A 17,027-nucleotide genomic window follows, 5' to 3' on the forward strand; every position below is an offset into this window, starting at 1 on the left:
CCTCTTAATGTTGGGGACCAGCTCAGCTGTGGTGTGGGGAGGAGCATCCTTGTCTCCTGCCCTGGGGCTCTCAGGCCTTCCTCTGAAGCAGAGGGTGCTCATGCCAGCTGCCAGCACTCTCACTTTGATCCAGCTTCGGAGAACCTATCCTCCTCCTTCCTGCTCTGATGTGGTCCCAGAGCAGGTCACTGCCTGGCCTGGGGACAGGGGAGGGGATGGCAGCATGGGCCTTGCCCTCTAGGGGTGACTGGCACCAATGCAGTCCAGGGGCTGCAGCACAGTGAGCATGAGCTGCCCCAGGGCCCCCAAGTCAATGCTGCATGGGTCTCTGCCACCCCCTAGTGGCTGTTTCTCATTACAGGTTTACCCATCCACCTCTGGGACTGGGGCTTTCCCTGTACCCCCAGGGGAACAGCAGGACATCCTGCAGTGGCAGGATAGTGGCCTCTGCAAGGGCATCCCTTGGGCATCCCAGCCTGTGCCACCTTCTCTGATGGCTACAGGGGCAGTAAACTCAGGGCTTGGACTGGGACAGCTCAGTGCCAGCCATTCCCTTGTCCCAACCCAGTTGCTCCATGTCTGGTCCCAGATACACTGAGCTCTGCCACTTAGCCCAGAAAACCAGGCCATGCCAAAGGCAGAGCTGGATTAGACATCTTGGGACAAGACGGGAGGTCTTACGGCAGGAGCCGGGCTGTGCTGGGTGCATGGATGGGAAGAGGATTCAGTCCTTGTGCTGGGTCAGACTCTGGCACGCTGGGTCCCAGAGCTGCCTGCCCCTTCCCTGCAACCCCAACCTGGCCCAGGCCCTCTTGGTCATGCCCCTGGCAGGCACAATGGGTCCAGTCCAGCCCATCTCTGTTTATTCCCCTCTGCTCTGCCATCTCCTCTGCCCCTCTCCTCACTCCCTCTGCAGGGCAGGGATGGAAAGGCTGCACTTCTCCGTCTTGTTGAAGGCAATCTTTTTCTCGTAGTAGGCTGCCTCGTTGATGAAGACGGGGTAGATGGTGGCATGGCCCTGGTACAGGATCTCCTCCCCACTGAAGGTCTGGAAGATGGGATCCCCGGGCCTCAGGGGGAGGAAATCCTTGTCCTGGAGGAGGGACAGGGAGGGAGAGGCTGGGACTGGCATAACCGGAGCTGCCCCTGACACCCAGCTCTTCACACCCCACAGCACCCCAGCGGGGGGCAGCCGGCACCCCCTGTGAACTCCTTGAGAGCAGACACTTGACAGATGGGCCTGAGAAGAGGGACCCCCCTAAAAATGACTGTGGCTGCCATGGCAGCATCCTGCAGTTGCCGTGGCTATCCAGCTGTGGAACCAAAACTGCAGACCCAGAAGCACCAGGGCCCTGCCCTCGTGGGAGATGTGTCCCCATGTCTGCATGAAGGCTGCTGACTCTTGCTCTCCCACGATGCTAGCTAACTCTGGCATTATGCTGGCACCTCTGAGGGCAGAGCTGGATTGGTTCCCACTCACTCTATGGCCTCTTTCTGCTGCTTGAATGCATAACCAGGGTCCTCCCTGGGCTGTGGGCCCCCTGCCTGTTACATCCCAGGTGTGAGACCCTGCTCCCAGCACCCAGCACAGATGCTGATGCAGGTGGAGCTGTCAGGGCTGTGCCTAGCAGCTGGCTGTTGCTTGCCTCCTAGAGACCAAGGCAAGCACAACTCAAGGAGCTGGAGCCATTACCTGGGAGCACTGAAGTGGCTTCAAGCAGCCTCCTCCTGCTATGCCCAGGCAGAACCAGGCCCACACAGTCAAGCTCTGGCTCTGCTATCTGTCTCTTGCTGGCCTGGCAGCCAGGACCCTCCCTCCACCAGAGAAGGGCCGTGAAGGGCAGAGATACCCCACCTTCCTCATGCTGTTCCCACCTGCAGCTTGGAGTGCACTGAGGCACAGAGCTCCCCATCAGGGTGGCGGGGATAATCCACACTCCCGATGAACCTGTAGGCTTCCGTCTCAAAGGCAGGGAAGGTCGTACCTGGGGCAAAGGACAGAGGGCTCAGATCTCATGGAGGCTTCCTTAACCACCAACTGCTCCTGCCAGGCCCTGCTAGCTGGTCTGGAGAGTGCTCTCCCACAGGACGGACATAGGGGAAGGCCTTGCTTCATGCAGGGGAACCATTCCAAAGCAAGGGATGGTGGGATCATTGATGGCACCCATGGGAACCACTGCAAAGCAGTGCATGGTGGGATATCTCACAGCAACCATGGGAGCTGCTGCAAAGAAGGCATGATGGGCTTGGTCACCTCCCTTACCCAGCGTGATGCATAATGGGACAGCTCATGGCACACATGGGAACCACGGCCAAGGGAGGCATAGCTGGATACCTCACCCTGTCTCCTGCTGGCTGGCTGTGGAGCAGGATAGCATCTGCTCACTTGGACCTGCTATGAAAAGGGACATGATGCAACTGCTCACCTTTGTTAAAGAGGTCAATGAAATCCAGGGCACAGGCCACGAGGGCTCCCATCTGAGTGAGCAGGTCAGCTCTCAGCACTCCCTGGGGCTGTGGCCCCAGCTCAAATGCTGTAGGGAGGATGCAGGGACCTGATTGTGGCATGGCTGCAGCATCATTTGCCAGCTTCCTTCCCAAGGCAGAGCAGAGCTGACAGCCCTCAGGTGTGCTTGAAATCAGCGACACCCAGGGGACCCTGATATCCCCTCCCTGGTGCACCCCAGCAGCAGAGAGGTAATACATGTGAAGACCAGGTGGGGCCTGAAGCCCAAGCCCAGGCCACAGCCTCCAGAGACATGTGCCAAGCCCACAGATCAGCTCTGTGAGCTGCTATGGCACAGCTGCTAGGGGACAATGCTAGCCCCCTTTCCCACATGTACATACCATGGCACTGTGCCCCATGAAGATATCTCCTGGGCAGCGCATGCCCCTGTCACTTTGGGGGAGGGGCTGCAGTGGGGAGGGGGAATGGGTGGGCTGGGTGCATAGATGACAAGGAGGAGGGTGGGTGAATGGGTGCAGCAGAGATGAGATCTTGGAATCATGGGTAAAAGCAAGGGAGCTGGGCATGGGGGGCATGTGAGGTGAGAAGAGGTGGAATTTGGGGGCTGGGGAAAGGAGAGGGGGTAGGGCTTGGGTTCTGGCACATGGTGGGCTGGGCAGGGGTTGGGAGTTGGATAATTGGTGGCCTAAGGTTTCAGTGGTCGGGTGCTTGGGGAGTTTCTTGGGAGATGCTGGGCATAGGAGGCTGAGGAGATGGTGTGTATTTGGGAGGGGTCTGGCTCCCAGGCCCTGCTGCCCAGCCCCCCCAAATGCCCACCTTACAGGGCTAGACAGGTCCTGCCCATCCCCAGGTGGAGCTGCGCCCTACCTAGCCCATGCTTGGCCACTGAACTGATGGAGTAGGCCTCCTGGTCTGGCAGATTGTACAGGAGGATGGGGTAATGCCCCAGCGTGCAGTGGGTCTGGGGACAGGAGAGAGAGAAATCAGAGACAGCAGCTGTTAGGAGAGGGAGTCTTGGCCTGCCCTGGCAGGAGCGGGTACGGGGGCCCTGGGAAGGCTGGGCCCACCTGGATGAAGTGGCACAAGTGCATGGGCAGCAGGTTGTCCTGGACGCTGGCAATCAGGCAGGCCCCCACATTGGCTGTGGTGTTGTGCAGCTCGAACAGGAAGTCAAAGGCCTGGGCTGAGCCCTTGGGGCCGTAGAGCTGGTTGATCTCGCGGGCGCGCTGCACTTCATAGGGTTCATCCCATGCCGCCTTGGAGCTGGGACATGGGGACAGGGAGGGTCAAAGCCACACATGGGCCTGGGGACCCCCTTGCCTGGTGGGATGTCAGTGAGGAATCTCCTGGGGGCAGGGTCCCCTGGGAGAGTAGCATGACAGTGCACCCATCAGGGGCTCAGAGGCCCCATTTCATGGAGGGGATTTGGGGGTTTCCATCCATTTTGGGGAGCACTACAGGTTTGTGGAGAGCTTCCCAAACCCCTTAGGACTGCCTCAGTTTGATACATTCTGGAATAGTTTATATTATGTCCCAGGTAGTCCTGCAGAGCAGTGCATGCTGGGATAGCTCACTTATTCTCATGCTCCCCCAGCAGCACTGCAGGGTGGTGCATGCTGGGATAGCTTGCTCATTCTCATATTCCTGGTAGCATGCTGGGATATCTCCCTCCATCCCCAGGCCCCAGGTAACACTGCAGTGATGCATGCTGGGATAGCTCCCCCATCCCCATGCAGAGCTTTGCCCTGGGCTCACTTACTTGAGGAACTGCTTGGTGAAGGTGCGGTTCAGGTCCCTCCCCACGTAGCGCACGCACCGCTCGATGGCAAGTGGGTTGGCCAGGAAGGGTGTGGCTGAGAAGCTGTCCCGCTGCAGCGCTGAGGGCTCCCGTAGCCAGTGCTTGACCAGGTAAATGCCTGACATCTCATTGCCGTGGGTGCCTCCGCTCACAGCCACATGGCTCACGGGCTGAAGGCGCTGCAGGGCAGCCATGCATGCGGCTGCGGGGAAGAGAAGCAGGGGCAGGTGGACATCAGTGGGTGGGTCCACATGTGCATATTAGTGCAACACAATAAACTCTGGTGCTTATAGCTCTGGAGTTTATTGCTTCTGGGTGCCACTTGGGACTGCAGCACACTGAGCCCAGTTGGAGCAGCTCTGACTGGTAGGGGGCCTGGGAGGTTAGCCTGCCAGCCTGAGGCTGCTCTGACTCAGCTCAACATGCTGCAGAGGGGCTGGCTGGGGCACAAGGTGCTTCAGTGTGGGACTAGCCAGCAGGCATTCCCTGCATTGAAGCACCCTTGTGCCCCAGCCAGCTGAGTCAGGGTCTACATCTGTGTTGCTGCAGAGTAGAAAATGTGCATTGGTGCACATTATTAGGCTGGAGTAAAATATTAAACTCCACAGCAGGGTAGTACTAGTAAATGTAAGTACTACTGTGCTGTGGAGTTTAATATTTTACTCCAGCCTAAAACCCCAGCACATGTAGATGCTGAGACATTCACTGTGGAGCTAATTAGTCTACTCTACAGTAACTGTCTTATGTAGAAGTGCCCAGTGAGTTCACCATCCAGTTCACCCTGCCACATTCACTCCTTTGCCCATTCATTTCTGAAATGGCTGGGAGACTGCTCTGATGTCAGAGGGCCCCACACACCCTGCAGCTCACGGGGCTGGTGCAGTGGAGATACCTCCAATCCTGTATCTAGAGGGACACAAGGGAGGGCTTTGGCCAGTAGCAGACTCGCCTGCCTTTGCCCACCCACCCTGAATGAGCAGGTGCCCATGCACAGCTGGGTTGACTGGGGGCAGCCTCTGGCATGAGTACAGAGTAGGCCTTGAATGCCTGCCTTAGGACCCATAGTAAGACCCTAGCATGCCTCTGCCACCACACCCCAAAAGAAGATACTATAGATAGACAAGTCAGATGGCCAGGGACTTCCTCAACATAGGATTCACAGCCCAGCACCTTCACAGAGGGGCAGGAGGGTAGGACGAGCTTGCTTTCCTGATCTCACTCTTCCTTCACTTGCCCCTGAGATCACGGGCTGGAGGGGTAGCACATCCCCTTGCTCATCTCTGTAGGGAAGGTGTTGTTGGTGAAAGGCTTGGGAGGCTGCTTTGTCCTCTGAACACTTTTCAGACTCAGGAGGTGTATCAGTCCTGCAACATACCCTAGGCACGTAGGGACACTAACAATTTACCATGGGTTAAATGGGCTATACAGGGATTGCAAAAGACAGGGAAGAATGGAGGAAAGTTATTGCTACATCAAAGATGCCCCAACGGTTGGTGCGGCTTCGGGACTCATTGAAACGGGGTGAGGATTCACCACACATATCAGCTGCCCTGTGGCTACTGCCTATTTGTACACTCTTACACTGGATTCAATGGGAGCAGATGCCTGATAACTCACCCTCTTTCGCTGAGGATGAAGCTGGTACAGTTTAGCTTCCTATTACCTGGGCCATCTGAGACTGGGTTGTTCCCCTCCAGCCATCCTCTCTCCACCCTACCTAGTGCACTCTTGAGCAAATAGACGCAGAGATCTTCTCCCCCATGCGGATAAAGCAGCATAGTGATCCCAGCCTCCCTCCCCACCTGTTTAGCAGGAGCAGTGAGAAGTTGGATGGTGCAGGAGAGCAGGCCACGTCCCAGGGGATGGAGGAGTGAGGGGTTGCAACCTTCCTCATCCTCCTAGGGGCATCTGGGAGGAAGGTCAGCATCATTTCAGGCCTTTGCTGGGGAACCCCTCTTACCTTCCTGCTAAGGGAATAGGAAGAGGCTTGCAGAGGTCCAGGCAGGAGCAGAGGCCAAGGGCGTATGAAGTGGAGTGTACTGACGGTGCATGGGAAGTTGAGAGGGAGGAGTTGAGAACGAACCTTGTACAGACAGGTCTGGTGACTGCACTGTCACGTGGTTGCACACAACTCTCCTTCCCTCCCTGCTGCCCCTGGCCCCTGAGTCCTGGGGGAAAGTTCAGCAGAACAGCCCAACTCTATCGGCCCCATAGCTCAGCCTGCTCCAGTCATGCTGGAATCCTGAGAAGGAAGGAGAGACCTGGCGTGATGAGATGGCTCAGGGCACAAGACGAGCTTGCCCCTAGTGGGCCCATCTGTATGAGCTGAGCAGGGAACTGGGACATGGTCTTGATGCTTCCCATCACTGTTCCTCCTCCTCCTGGGGAGATCTCCTGCCCCTGTGACAGAGGGCCAGACTCTTCCTACCCAGCCTTAGTAGTACTTGGGGGCAGGACATCCCTGGATCGGTTGTGCGCTGCAAAGCTGCTTCTTCCCCTCAGCAAGCTGGTGTTTTCAGGGCACCCCCTTCACCTTGTTAGGGGGAAAAAGGAGGTATGGCTGAGGCAGGCAGAGAAGGACCCAGCCCTGCCTACCCCTCAGGCATGCAGATAAAGTGCTAGGTTGGCTGGATGGCTGGCTGACAGAGGCTACTGATTAAGTTCTCTGGCTCTAATCATAACACCCACCCTACCAGGCCCCAGCTGTGAGAAGTGCCTGAAGATCAGAAGCACAAAGTGAGACTGTGTTTAATTTTTAACTCTTGACCCTTGGGATATGAGTGAGTGTTTCCCCAGGGCTGGCAGTGACCTGTGTGATTGGGGGGGGGGGGTGGGGGGGGGGGGGGGGGGGGGGGGGCAATCTTCAGGCCCCTCCTGACTCTCTCAGACACTGGTCTTGAGTAGAGAAAGTATGTTGCTCAAGGCAGGAGATTCAGAGATTTTAGCAGAGCTTACTAGAGGTGCAGCTTGTATCCATGCAGATGTGCATCCAAGGAGCTTAAGTCCAATGCTTCCAACCATAGGCGATGCACCAGGGGTGGCACATGCCCCCCCCAGAAAGCACTGGTGCCCCCCCCTGACAGAGAGCGCTCTGGCTGGTAGGGGGACACTGAAAGTGCCAGTGCCCACCCTGAAATTGGGTCCAACGGTGGGACGTCAGTGGCGGAAGTCACTGTCGCCATGCCACATGTAGAAGTGATGGCACTTTTGCGCTTAGCAACTGGCTGCTTCCCCCCCACCACCCCCGCCCCCTGTCGTGCCCCACTGGTGCCCCCCCAGACTCAGGAGGCACCAGTCGCCCATGCTTCCAACACTCAGCTGCCCTGGTAGAGGAGCTCTCACTCTTGTTGGTCTGGCTTCCTGGCAGAGCAGCTCACCCCAGGGCTGTATTACTTTTCCCCCGTTCCAGGGGGGAGCCACTGGAGCAGGGATGTGCTGTTTTTTGCCCCAAACTTTGAGTTCCATCCATCCCTCCCCCTCCTGGATTTGCTGGGACCCTTCCCACCCCAAGCAAGAGATGAGTCTGTCACCAAAGTCCAATACCATTTAGTCTTTAGAGGGACAAGTCTACAGCCTTGTCTGTGGTCAGGACTCTTTTGCAAGCTACACACGTATTAAGGAACAATTACAAGTTTTAGCGATTATAATTTTTTTGCGAAAGAGGACTTCCTCTCTCTCACTCTCTCTCACCACCTGGGAAATCTGTTTGCCCATGTTTCCTGTTTCTTTTACTTTGGCTGACGAGGCGCAGTTGTAATGTCTCGCAAAGGTCTACTCTGAAACAGGCATTGTGGCCTGCTCCAGCCACATTTCAGTAACTTAGCATAAAGTCTCTTGAAGGTGGCCAAGGCTGACAACAGGTGAACAAAGTCACATTATTATATCAGAAGGATTCTAGCTGACTATGTACAAATCAGTTGTTATAAAATGGCAAAACATTGGTTGTTACTTTTAGTGGCTGTTTCATGCTTTTTCCAAAAAGCTGTTACATGTTCTTGGCTTTAATATTAGTGGCTTGATAAATAGACTTTTACTCTACTTTCCAGGCCACTGCTTGTGATTTAAATGCAAGTTTATTAAGCAGCAGCATTTAAATATACCAGCATTAAGCACCTATTATTCATAGCTCAGGCTTTTTCTAAGTCCATAGTGAGTGCATCTACATGTGTATATTAATACAGGATTGGGCCTAGGAACACTGCACCATCCCCATCCAGCCCCAGGCCACCCCCAGGCCCCAATCTAGTGCTCAGGACCATGCTATCCTTATACAGGGCTCCCCATGGGCCCAGACATTTGGCAGCAAGAGAGAGGCAACTGCTCCCCCACTGCCAACTCTTTGGACTCATAGGGAGCCCCGCAGGCTGGATGACATGACTTTGGCAGCCAGATCTGGCCCTGCAGGGTGGGGTGAGTACCCCTGGACTAACTGGTTTAAAGACACAAGAGCTCTTGTACGTCATAACTTTGCCTGATGCCTGCTTGTCCAACCCTAGTTATGCTACTGTGTCAAACAGTCTGAGCCTGGGAGCTTTCCTAGTGGCTGGGACAGGCAGTATCTGTGTGACACCCGCCCCTTTTGCAGCCCTCAGCAGAGGAATCAAAGGGCACACACCATCTACCTCAGTGCCCCCCACCCCCAATGAAAAACCATGGGCTGATGTTTGCTGGGATTTCTAGTACAGGCACTGACACAAAGAGTTGGTCCTGGCTCCTCACCTTCAGGGCATGGCCACTGGTAGGGTGTGAGTCCAGCCCTAGGCCCTCAAGGCAGTGGAGGGTTGTAAGCAGGCAGACCTCTGGGGAAGTGTTGGGTAGATAGAGCAAGTGACACTTGATTGACCCCTTGCAGACAGAGGTGAAGGCAGTGAGCAAAGCTGAGAGGAGGAGAAGGAGGAAGAAGCATCACTGAGAAGAGCTGTGGGAGGCTCTGGCCAGGAGGAGAACAGGACCAGCCTAGTCTGATGGCTCCCCACAAGGTACTCCAGGAGTGTGACACTCACTACAGGTTGAAGAGGGACAAACCTTGACATGGAGAAAGCATGAAACACATAAAACTGGTTGCATGTTGAAGGTGTTGCCTTCATGTGAATGGCTAGATGCCCATGTAGGTCTGAAGCCCACTGCTGGAACAAACTGTTTGTTCTCCATCCTTTCCACTCAAAAGTAGAAGAGGGTGATGCGGAAACCAGACCAGGAGACAGCAATGAGGACAGCAGCAGCAGATTCTCTAGCAAGAGTGACAGTGACAGAGAATGAACTGAGATTTTAAACCCTGTAACCAGAGTGTGGACTAAGGGACCGTATAATCAGGTTTGTGTGGCCTGCTGGTGGGTGTATGGGAGTGCAGATCCATGGCTGCATGTATTGTAATGGGTTTATGGCTTTTGTTTTGTGAGTTAAGGTATATGAAGAAAAGGTTGCTAGAAGGTGTATATATATATAACTTCTATATATATATATAACTTCTGTGTGTGTGTGTGTGTGTGTGTGTGTGTGTGAGAGAGAGAGAGAGAGAGAGAGAGAGAGAGAGAGAGAGTATATATCTATACACATACACACATATTTTTACAAAAAAAAAGATTCTTAGGCACTTTGGTGGCTTGATCCTCTGTATCTCTCACTCAAACAGTTATGGGACTGAGCGCCAGTGCAAAGCACTTTAAGTACAGTTGGCTGATTGCCCAAGGGGCCAGGCTACTCTGTGCTGTAATGGATAGTGTATTGACCTTTTAGTGAGCAGAAGGTATTGGAATTTGTAAAAATTTAAAAGAGTTAATATTTTTAACTCCTCACCAGCAGCTTATACCTGACTGTGAGGCACCTGGAGCAGACAGTGCTGGAGACAGGACGTTGGACTATTGGCTGCTACGTGGGACAGGACATAGGTGGAACTTGAGCTTCCAACCAGAGTGTTGTTCAAAGCCACATAAAACCAAGCCTATTAGACCTGGAGTTCAAAGCTTTCACCAGGAGGCATACACCCAATGGAAGGGAGGGGCCATCACCAAGGAGGACTATACCTCCACTGCTCAATCCTGTAGGGAGGCTGTTAGGAAGGATAAGGTGGAGACGGAACTGGGACTAGAGACCTGGATCAAGGATAACAAGAAGTCCTTTTTTAAGCCTGACCTCTATCTTGGGCAAGGTCTTAGAAAAGATTATTAAAGAGGCCATTCTTAACGGACTGGCTGACAGCAACATCTTGAGGGATAGCCAGCATGGGTCTACTGTGGGTAGGTCTTGCTTGACCAATCTTATTTCCTTTTACGACCAGGTGACCTACCTATCACCTGGACAAGGGAGAGGAGATTAATGTCATATATCTTGACTTAAAAAAAGTCTTTGATCTGGTATCCCATGATCATGTCTTGGCAGGACTGGCCAACTGTGGCCTCGGGTCCACCACGATCCACTGGCTGGGGATTTGGCTCCGTGGTTGGACTCAGAGGGTGGTGGTTGATGGAAGTCAATCGTCATGGTGCCCTGTGACCAGTGGGGTCCCCCAGGGCTCTGTCCTTGGACCTGTATTGTTGAACATCTTTGTTAATGATGTGGACATTGGAGTCAGATGCGGGCTGGCCAAGTTTGCCGATGACACCAAACTCTGGGGTAAAGCATCCACACCTGAGGACAGGAGGGCAATCCAGGCTGACCTTGACAGGCTCAGGAAATGGGCGCATGAGAACCTGATGGTATTTAACACTGAAAAATGCAAGGTTCTCCACCTTGGGAAGAAAAACCTGTAGCATGCTTATAAGCTCGGCAGTGGTACGCTGGCTAGCACTATGGATGAAAGGGACTTGGGGGTCGTGATTGACCACAAGATGAATATAAGCCTTCAGTATGATGCTGCAGCTAGTAAAGCAAGCAAAATGCTGGCTTGCATCCATAGATGCTTCTCAAGCAAATCCCAGGACGTCATTCTCCCCTTGTACTCAGCCTTGTTGAGGCCGCAGCTGGAGTACTGCATCCAGTTTTAGGCTCCACAATTCAAAAAGGATGTGGAGAAGCTGGAGAGAGTCCAGAGAAGAGCCACGCACATGATCAGAGGTCAGGAAAACAGACCTTATGACGACAGGCTGAGAGCCATGGGGTTCTTTAGCCTGGAAAAGCGCAGGCTTGGGGCAATCTGATGGCCACCTATAAGTTTATCAGGGTGGTCTGGGGGAACAATTGTTTACCAGACCCTCCCAAGGGATGACAAGTTCGAACGGTTATAAACTACTGCAAGACCATTTCAGGCTGGACATAAGAAAGAATTTCTTTACTGTCCAAGCCCAAAAGGTCTGGAATAGCCTGCCATCGGAGGTGGTTCAAGCACCTACATTGAACGCCTTCAAGAGTAAATTGGATGCTTATCTTACTGGGATCCTATTACCCCCTTGGGCAAGGGGCTGGACTCGATGATCTTCCGAGGTCCCTTCCAGCCCTAATGTCTATGAAATCTATGAAATACATAGGGGGTAAAAAGAAGGTACCAGGTAATGTGGGGCCTCAGCAGGACACTCTTGGAAATCTGGTTGTTGCACCAAACGACAAAGCTAACCTCTTTAACAAATTCTTTGCCTCCATTTTTCTGAGCAGAGACCGGGTCACTGCCCCCACCGGGATCCTGGATAGACCCAGGGGAGGCGCAGCCAGGCCCAGGCTCAGTGAGGACCTAGTCAGGAAACTTCTGGTGGGACTGGACATGTTCAAATCAGCAGGTCCTGACGATCTCCACCCCAGAGTGCTGAGGGAATTGACAGAGGTCATTGCAGGACCCCTGGCACAGGTTTACGAGCACTTGTGGTGTTCTGGCGAGGTGCCGGAGGACTAGAAAAGGGCCAATGTGGTCCCCATTTTCAAAAAAGGGGAGGAAGGAGGACCCAGGGAACTATAGGCCCGTTAGTCTCATCTTGGTCCTGGGAAAGCTCTTTGAGAAAATTATCCAGGAGCACATCTGAGAGGGACCAACAGGGGAGATTATGCTTAGGGGCAATCAACATGGATTCATTAGAGGCAGGTCCTGTCAGACCAACCTGGTTGCCTTCTACGACCAGGTCACAAAATCCTTGGATGCAGTAGACATAGTTTTTCTGGACTTTAGGAAGGCTTTCGAACACTGTCTCTCACCCCATTCTCATTAAAAAATTAGGCAGCTGTGATGTCAATGCCTACAGTCAGATGGGTCACTAACTGGCTGGAGGGCTGCACCCAGAGAGTGGTGGTGGATGGGTCATTTTCGACCTGGAGGGATGTGGGCAGTGGGGTTCCCCAGGGCTTGGTCCTCAGGCCTGCACTGTTCAACATCTTCATCAGCGACTTGGATGAGGGGGTGAAAAGCACCTTGTTCAAATTCGCGGATGACACTAAGATGTGAGGAGAAGTGGGCATGCTAGAAGGAAGGAATAGGCTGCAATCAGACTGAGACAGGTTACAGGGGTGGGTGGATGGGAACAGGATGGGTTTCAACACTGCCAAGTGCAACGTACTGTACCTGGGGAGGAAGAACCAGCAGCATACCTACAGGCTGGGGAACTCCCCTCTTGCCAGCACAGAGGCAGAAAAGGATCTTGGAGTCATTATCGATTCCAAGATGAACATGGGCCGCCAATATGAGGATGTGGTCAGGAAGGTCAACCACACCTTGTCATGCATCCACAGATGCATCACAAGCAGGGCCAAGGAGGTGATCCTCCCCCTCTATGCAACACTGGTCAGGCTGCAGTTGGAGTACTGCGTCCAGTTCTGGAGGATGCACTTCAGGAGGGATGTGGCCAGCATTGAGGGGGCCCAAAGGAGGGCCACTTGCATGATCAGGGGGCAGCAGGGCAGGCCGTACGAGGAGAGGCTAAGGGACCTGAACCTGTTCAGCCTCCACAAGAGAAAGCTGAGAAGGGATCTGGCCATCTATAAATTGGCTAAGGGGGACCAGCAGGCATTGGGAGAGTCCCTGTTCCCCCAAGCACTACTGGGAGTAACAAGGAATAATGGACTTCCAGATGTAGGCTGTCCTGTTGCTCTAGGGCTTGAACCCAGAATATTCTACACATAAAGCAGAAGTGAAAACCACTGCACTACAGAACCAAATCTACTAGTGTGCTTTACCACTAGAAGTTGGAGTGTCTTCTTTTATAGTGGAGAAGGATGGCATGAACACTTCTCAGAGCCAGGATCTCTGCAGGGAAGGAGATTAGATCAGGAGTGAATAGAGGCCACAACAACTGAATGGAAATTGGAAACATCACTTTTCTTTTGTTTAAAAAAAAAACTGTCACTGGTGAAAAATTGAGTAAATATAAAAGGGAGGTGAAAATCCTCATCCCAACCCCATATGCCCCCACTTGCACTTTTATTGCTTGAACTGAACCAATGATATCTAAGGCAAGTTATGAAGTTTACCCTGGAAAGAAATGTAAAACTAAACAAGTATGTTCAGAAGAATTTGGCTTCTCAGTACAGAGCTCCTGTTTCAGCCAAGGGAGGGACCGGGTCTGCAGAGACTGGGAGACAGGTCACAAACTTTTCAGCTGCTCCCCAAGAGATTCTCTGCCAGCTGGAAATGGAAGAGGCAATTATCCTTCCTTCCATACCAGTGGGAGAGCTGGGAAGTCAAGTGTTTGGGACTTAGCAAGCTTTAGTCAAATGGGTCTAAAAACACAGCCTCTACCTCAGCAGAAGCTTGAACATGGAACTTCACATTAACACCCTGTTGGTTTTTTTTTACCAACTGAACTAGCCAGACTCACGAAGGAAAGGTCTGACAAATTATTTATTTTAAACTTATCTATCCTAGGCTCTAGCAGGTGACTTTACCAGGGCTCAGGAGAATGTCACCTGATCTGGCCTGACACCTGCCAGAGGTGCTGATTTGCAAACAAGTAATTTATTTAGGAAAAAATAATAAGAGAAAGACTTTCCTTTTAAAATGTGTGCCTGAGGATTCTGGGGGATCGTTTCTGAAAGCAGCTCTCACTGGAAACTGAAGATTCTTCCAGTTTGGAGGAGGAGGGAAGACCGGGGCGGGAGGAGGATTCTTGGTTTGCTTGTCCTGTTTGCTTGTGGAGCCAGAAAATGTCTTGGCCCAAAGTCATTTGTGCAAGGAGAAATGTTCATGACAAAAAGCTTGTTCCCAGGTGAGCCTCCTCACTCGGCTCCCTCTAGGCTCTCAGCTCGGCTGGGGTCAAAGTCCAGCCCAGGCTCTCAGGGCAGGAAAGCTGTTACCAGCCAGGGTGGGGAACACTGAGCAGGGCTGTGATGTGTTGAGAATGTGGTTCAGTGGTGAAATGGAGTCAGAAGGCACTGACAGAAAGAAATGCTAGTATTATTTTCCAGCGGCCATCAGTTTAAATCAGTCTTCATGGCCTGGTATACGTAATTTTCAATACTGAGACAAGTAATGTAATGTTATATAATGTAATATATGCATGGGAAAGACATGTTTGTACGGGGGTGGAAGAGAGGGTGGAGGGGTTGGGACAAGGGAGATTACAGTGGGGGGAGTGTTGTGGGGGGCGCTCGAAGCCCTGTGCTCTTGTTAGGGGCAGATGGGGAGAGATCCCAGGGTACATGGGTGGAGCAGGAAGCGCTGATGAGGGCGGGGGCAGAGGATGCTTCCCTCTACCCTAATTTTGTTGTTAATCTATCAGCCAGGCTGTTCTGCGCATGTGCAAGTACAAGTACACACCAGCTCTCTCCACTCTGCTCACGCTCCCCCTTTCACTCCAATGAACACAGCTCCATGTTAGATGTTGTATATATATAACTATATATAGTAGGGGTGCACCTATAAGAGAATTTTTGGGCTGATAATGATGGCCGATTTTTAACGAGCCATATTGGCTGATACCAATCTGATTCCGATATGCAGCTGGGCAGCTTGGACAGCAGTGTCCAGCTGGTAAGTCTGCTGTGGGGGGAGTGGCGAGGGGGGAGGGAACAGGTTTGGGGGAACAGATCGAGGCCTGTGCAATGAGGGAGGGAGTGGGGCTGGGGCAGGCACTGCACAACCCGGGGCAGAGTGCAGGCCGGAGCCGTGGCTCATCTGGGGGGTGTGGGAAGGGGTGGCTCTTGCCCTGCACACACCCCAGGAGGGCACAGGGGGTGTACGCCCCTGGATCTGCATGTGGGGTGAGGCAGGCTGCTGCTGCAGGTTGGGACCAGGGCGGTGTCGGGCTCTTCCTGGCAGGGGGCTGGGTCAGGCTGCGCTTGGGGCAGGCAGCTGCGGTGCTGGGAGGGAACTACGGGGGGGAGGGAGGGTGCTGCAGCCACCCCAAAATTCTCTGTAGCCCCACCAAGCTCCCCTCTCAGCGCTGCTGCCGTCTGCCCTGAGTGCAGCCCTGGTCCAACACCCCTGCTGGGAAGAGCCTGGCAAGCCCCCCAGTCCCAGGCCACAGCAGTAGCCCACCCTCCCCCTGCACACAGATCCGGGGGCACATACGCCCCCACATGCTGTCCTGGGGTGTGGGCAGTGGCGGGAGCCACCCCCCCTGCTGCGCACTCCCTGAACAAGCCATTGGCAGCTCAGTCTTGCACCCCATCCCAGCTGTGCAGCGCCTGACCCTGCCCAGCCCCAGCCACACCCCCAGTCCCACTCCCTCCCTCACCCTAGGGCCTTGATGTGCCTCTCCCCCTCCCCACCCCACCCCACCCCATACCCCTTTCCTCACAACAGACTTATCAGCCTGACCCGACTGCTATCCACACTGCTGGGCTGCACTCCTGGTTGCCTGCATGCTGCGCTGCAGCTGTGCGCATGCATGGGGCATTTTTTGGCCACATCAGCCAAAAAAAGCCCATTGCCAATACTGTCAATTTTTCTTATATCGATGCTGAACTGATATGGGACTGGTGTATCACTGCACCTCTAATATAGACAGGTTTCCCTCGTTTTGTGCTATACATATGTTCCTAGAAAACAATGCATAACTCAAATTCACATAAAAGGAACCCACTTTACAATGTAACAAATAGGGATACGTTCCAAGACCTTGACTGTACGGACCCCCAGACCCATTTCTATCACTTTTCCAAGGCAATTTTGGTACTCAACAACAGCAGACAGTACACACAAGCACAGGGCACCATCATAATGGGGATGGCAGCTACAGAAACACGTTGCAGACAACAGAACCTGTTGCCCCGTTTCGACCAGTTTGTGTCCTGCATCAGGAGCGCCCTGTGGAAGGCCAGGAACCTCCTGTTGTACAGGCACACGGATGTAGAGGTAGTAGGGTGTGTGAAAATGGCACTGAGTGGACTCCAGACCTACTATTAGAAGTCGGTAGCAGAGGATGGAGAGGATGTGGCCAAAGCCACCTGGCACGAAGACACGTGGCACAGGACCTTCCAACTTCCCCTAGTGGAGAAGTGGGCAGTGACAGTGAGGAAGAGGAAGAGACAAGTAGAGCTGAGGACAGCAACAGCAGCAGCAGGTCCTCCAGCCGGACTGGGGGTGACAGTGACATGGACAACAGGTGAACTGAGTACGTGACCCTGCTGGGGGGGGTTAAAGGAAAGGGTTGCCTGGTCTGAGAGACCAGAGGTTGTCTATGTGTGTAGTGCACGAGGTGGATATTGTAACGGGTCAGGTGGCCAGTGGGCCCTTGTGTGGGCTGTGCGGGTGCAGTTTTTGTTAGGGGTTAAGGTTTTCTTTGTGGAATGATACTTGGAGTGTAGATATATATAACCTTATAGATAGATAGATAGATAGATAGATAGATAGATAGATAGATAGATATTTTTACAAAAAAAAAAAGATCCACACAGGAGACTATA

General features: G+C 53.3%; 1 protein-coding gene across 2 annotated transcripts; it reads right to left on the minus strand.

Annotated features, from left to right (window-relative positions):
* Positions 1–841: 841 nt before the first annotated feature.
* ACY3 (aminoacylase 3) lies at positions 842–6,334 on the minus strand. 2 transcript variants are annotated; one of them, XM_014607293.3, is made up of 7 exons: positions 6,226–6,333; positions 4,227–4,467; positions 3,535–3,730; positions 3,335–3,428; positions 2,427–2,534; positions 1,876–1,985; positions 842–1,093 (listed from the first exon to the last, which is right to left on the minus strand). In XM_014607293.3, the coding sequence occupies exons 2-7, from the start codon at positions 4,457–4,459 to the stop codon at positions 902–904; spliced, it is 933 nt and encodes a 310-aa protein (XP_014462779.1). In that variant the 5' UTR covers positions 4,460–4,467; positions 6,226–6,333; the 3' UTR covers positions 842–901. The 2 variants fall into 2 exon arrangements, with proteins under 2 accessions (XP_014462779.1, XP_019352332.1); XM_019496787.2 differs by having other exon boundaries at positions 1,006–1,093; positions 1,856–1,985; positions 6,226–6,334.
* Positions 6,335–17,027: the final 10,693 nt, after the last annotated feature.

Source organism: Alligator mississippiensis, chromosome 2 (genome assembly GCF_030867095.1).
Source record: "Alligator mississippiensis isolate rAllMis1 chromosome 2, rAllMis1, whole genome shotgun sequence".
Lineage (NCBI taxonomy): Eukaryota > Metazoa > Chordata > Crocodylia > Alligatoridae > Alligator > Alligator mississippiensis.

Bases quoted from the DNA above. Each gene is read 5' to 3' on its own strand.
- ACY3 (XM_014607293.3), bottom strand. From the start codon at position 4,459: ATGGCTGCCCTGCAGCGCCTTCAGCCCGTGAGCCATGTGGCTGTGAGC. The intron at 3,731-4,226 runs GTAAGTGAGCCC...CCCATGTCCCAG, and splicing joins TTCACCAAGCAGTTCCTCAA to CTCCAAGGCGGCATGGGATG. The intron at 1,094-1,875 runs GTGGGAACAGCA...TCCCTCCTCCAG, and splicing joins CAGTGCACTCCAAGCTGCAG to GACAAGGATTTCCTCCCCCT.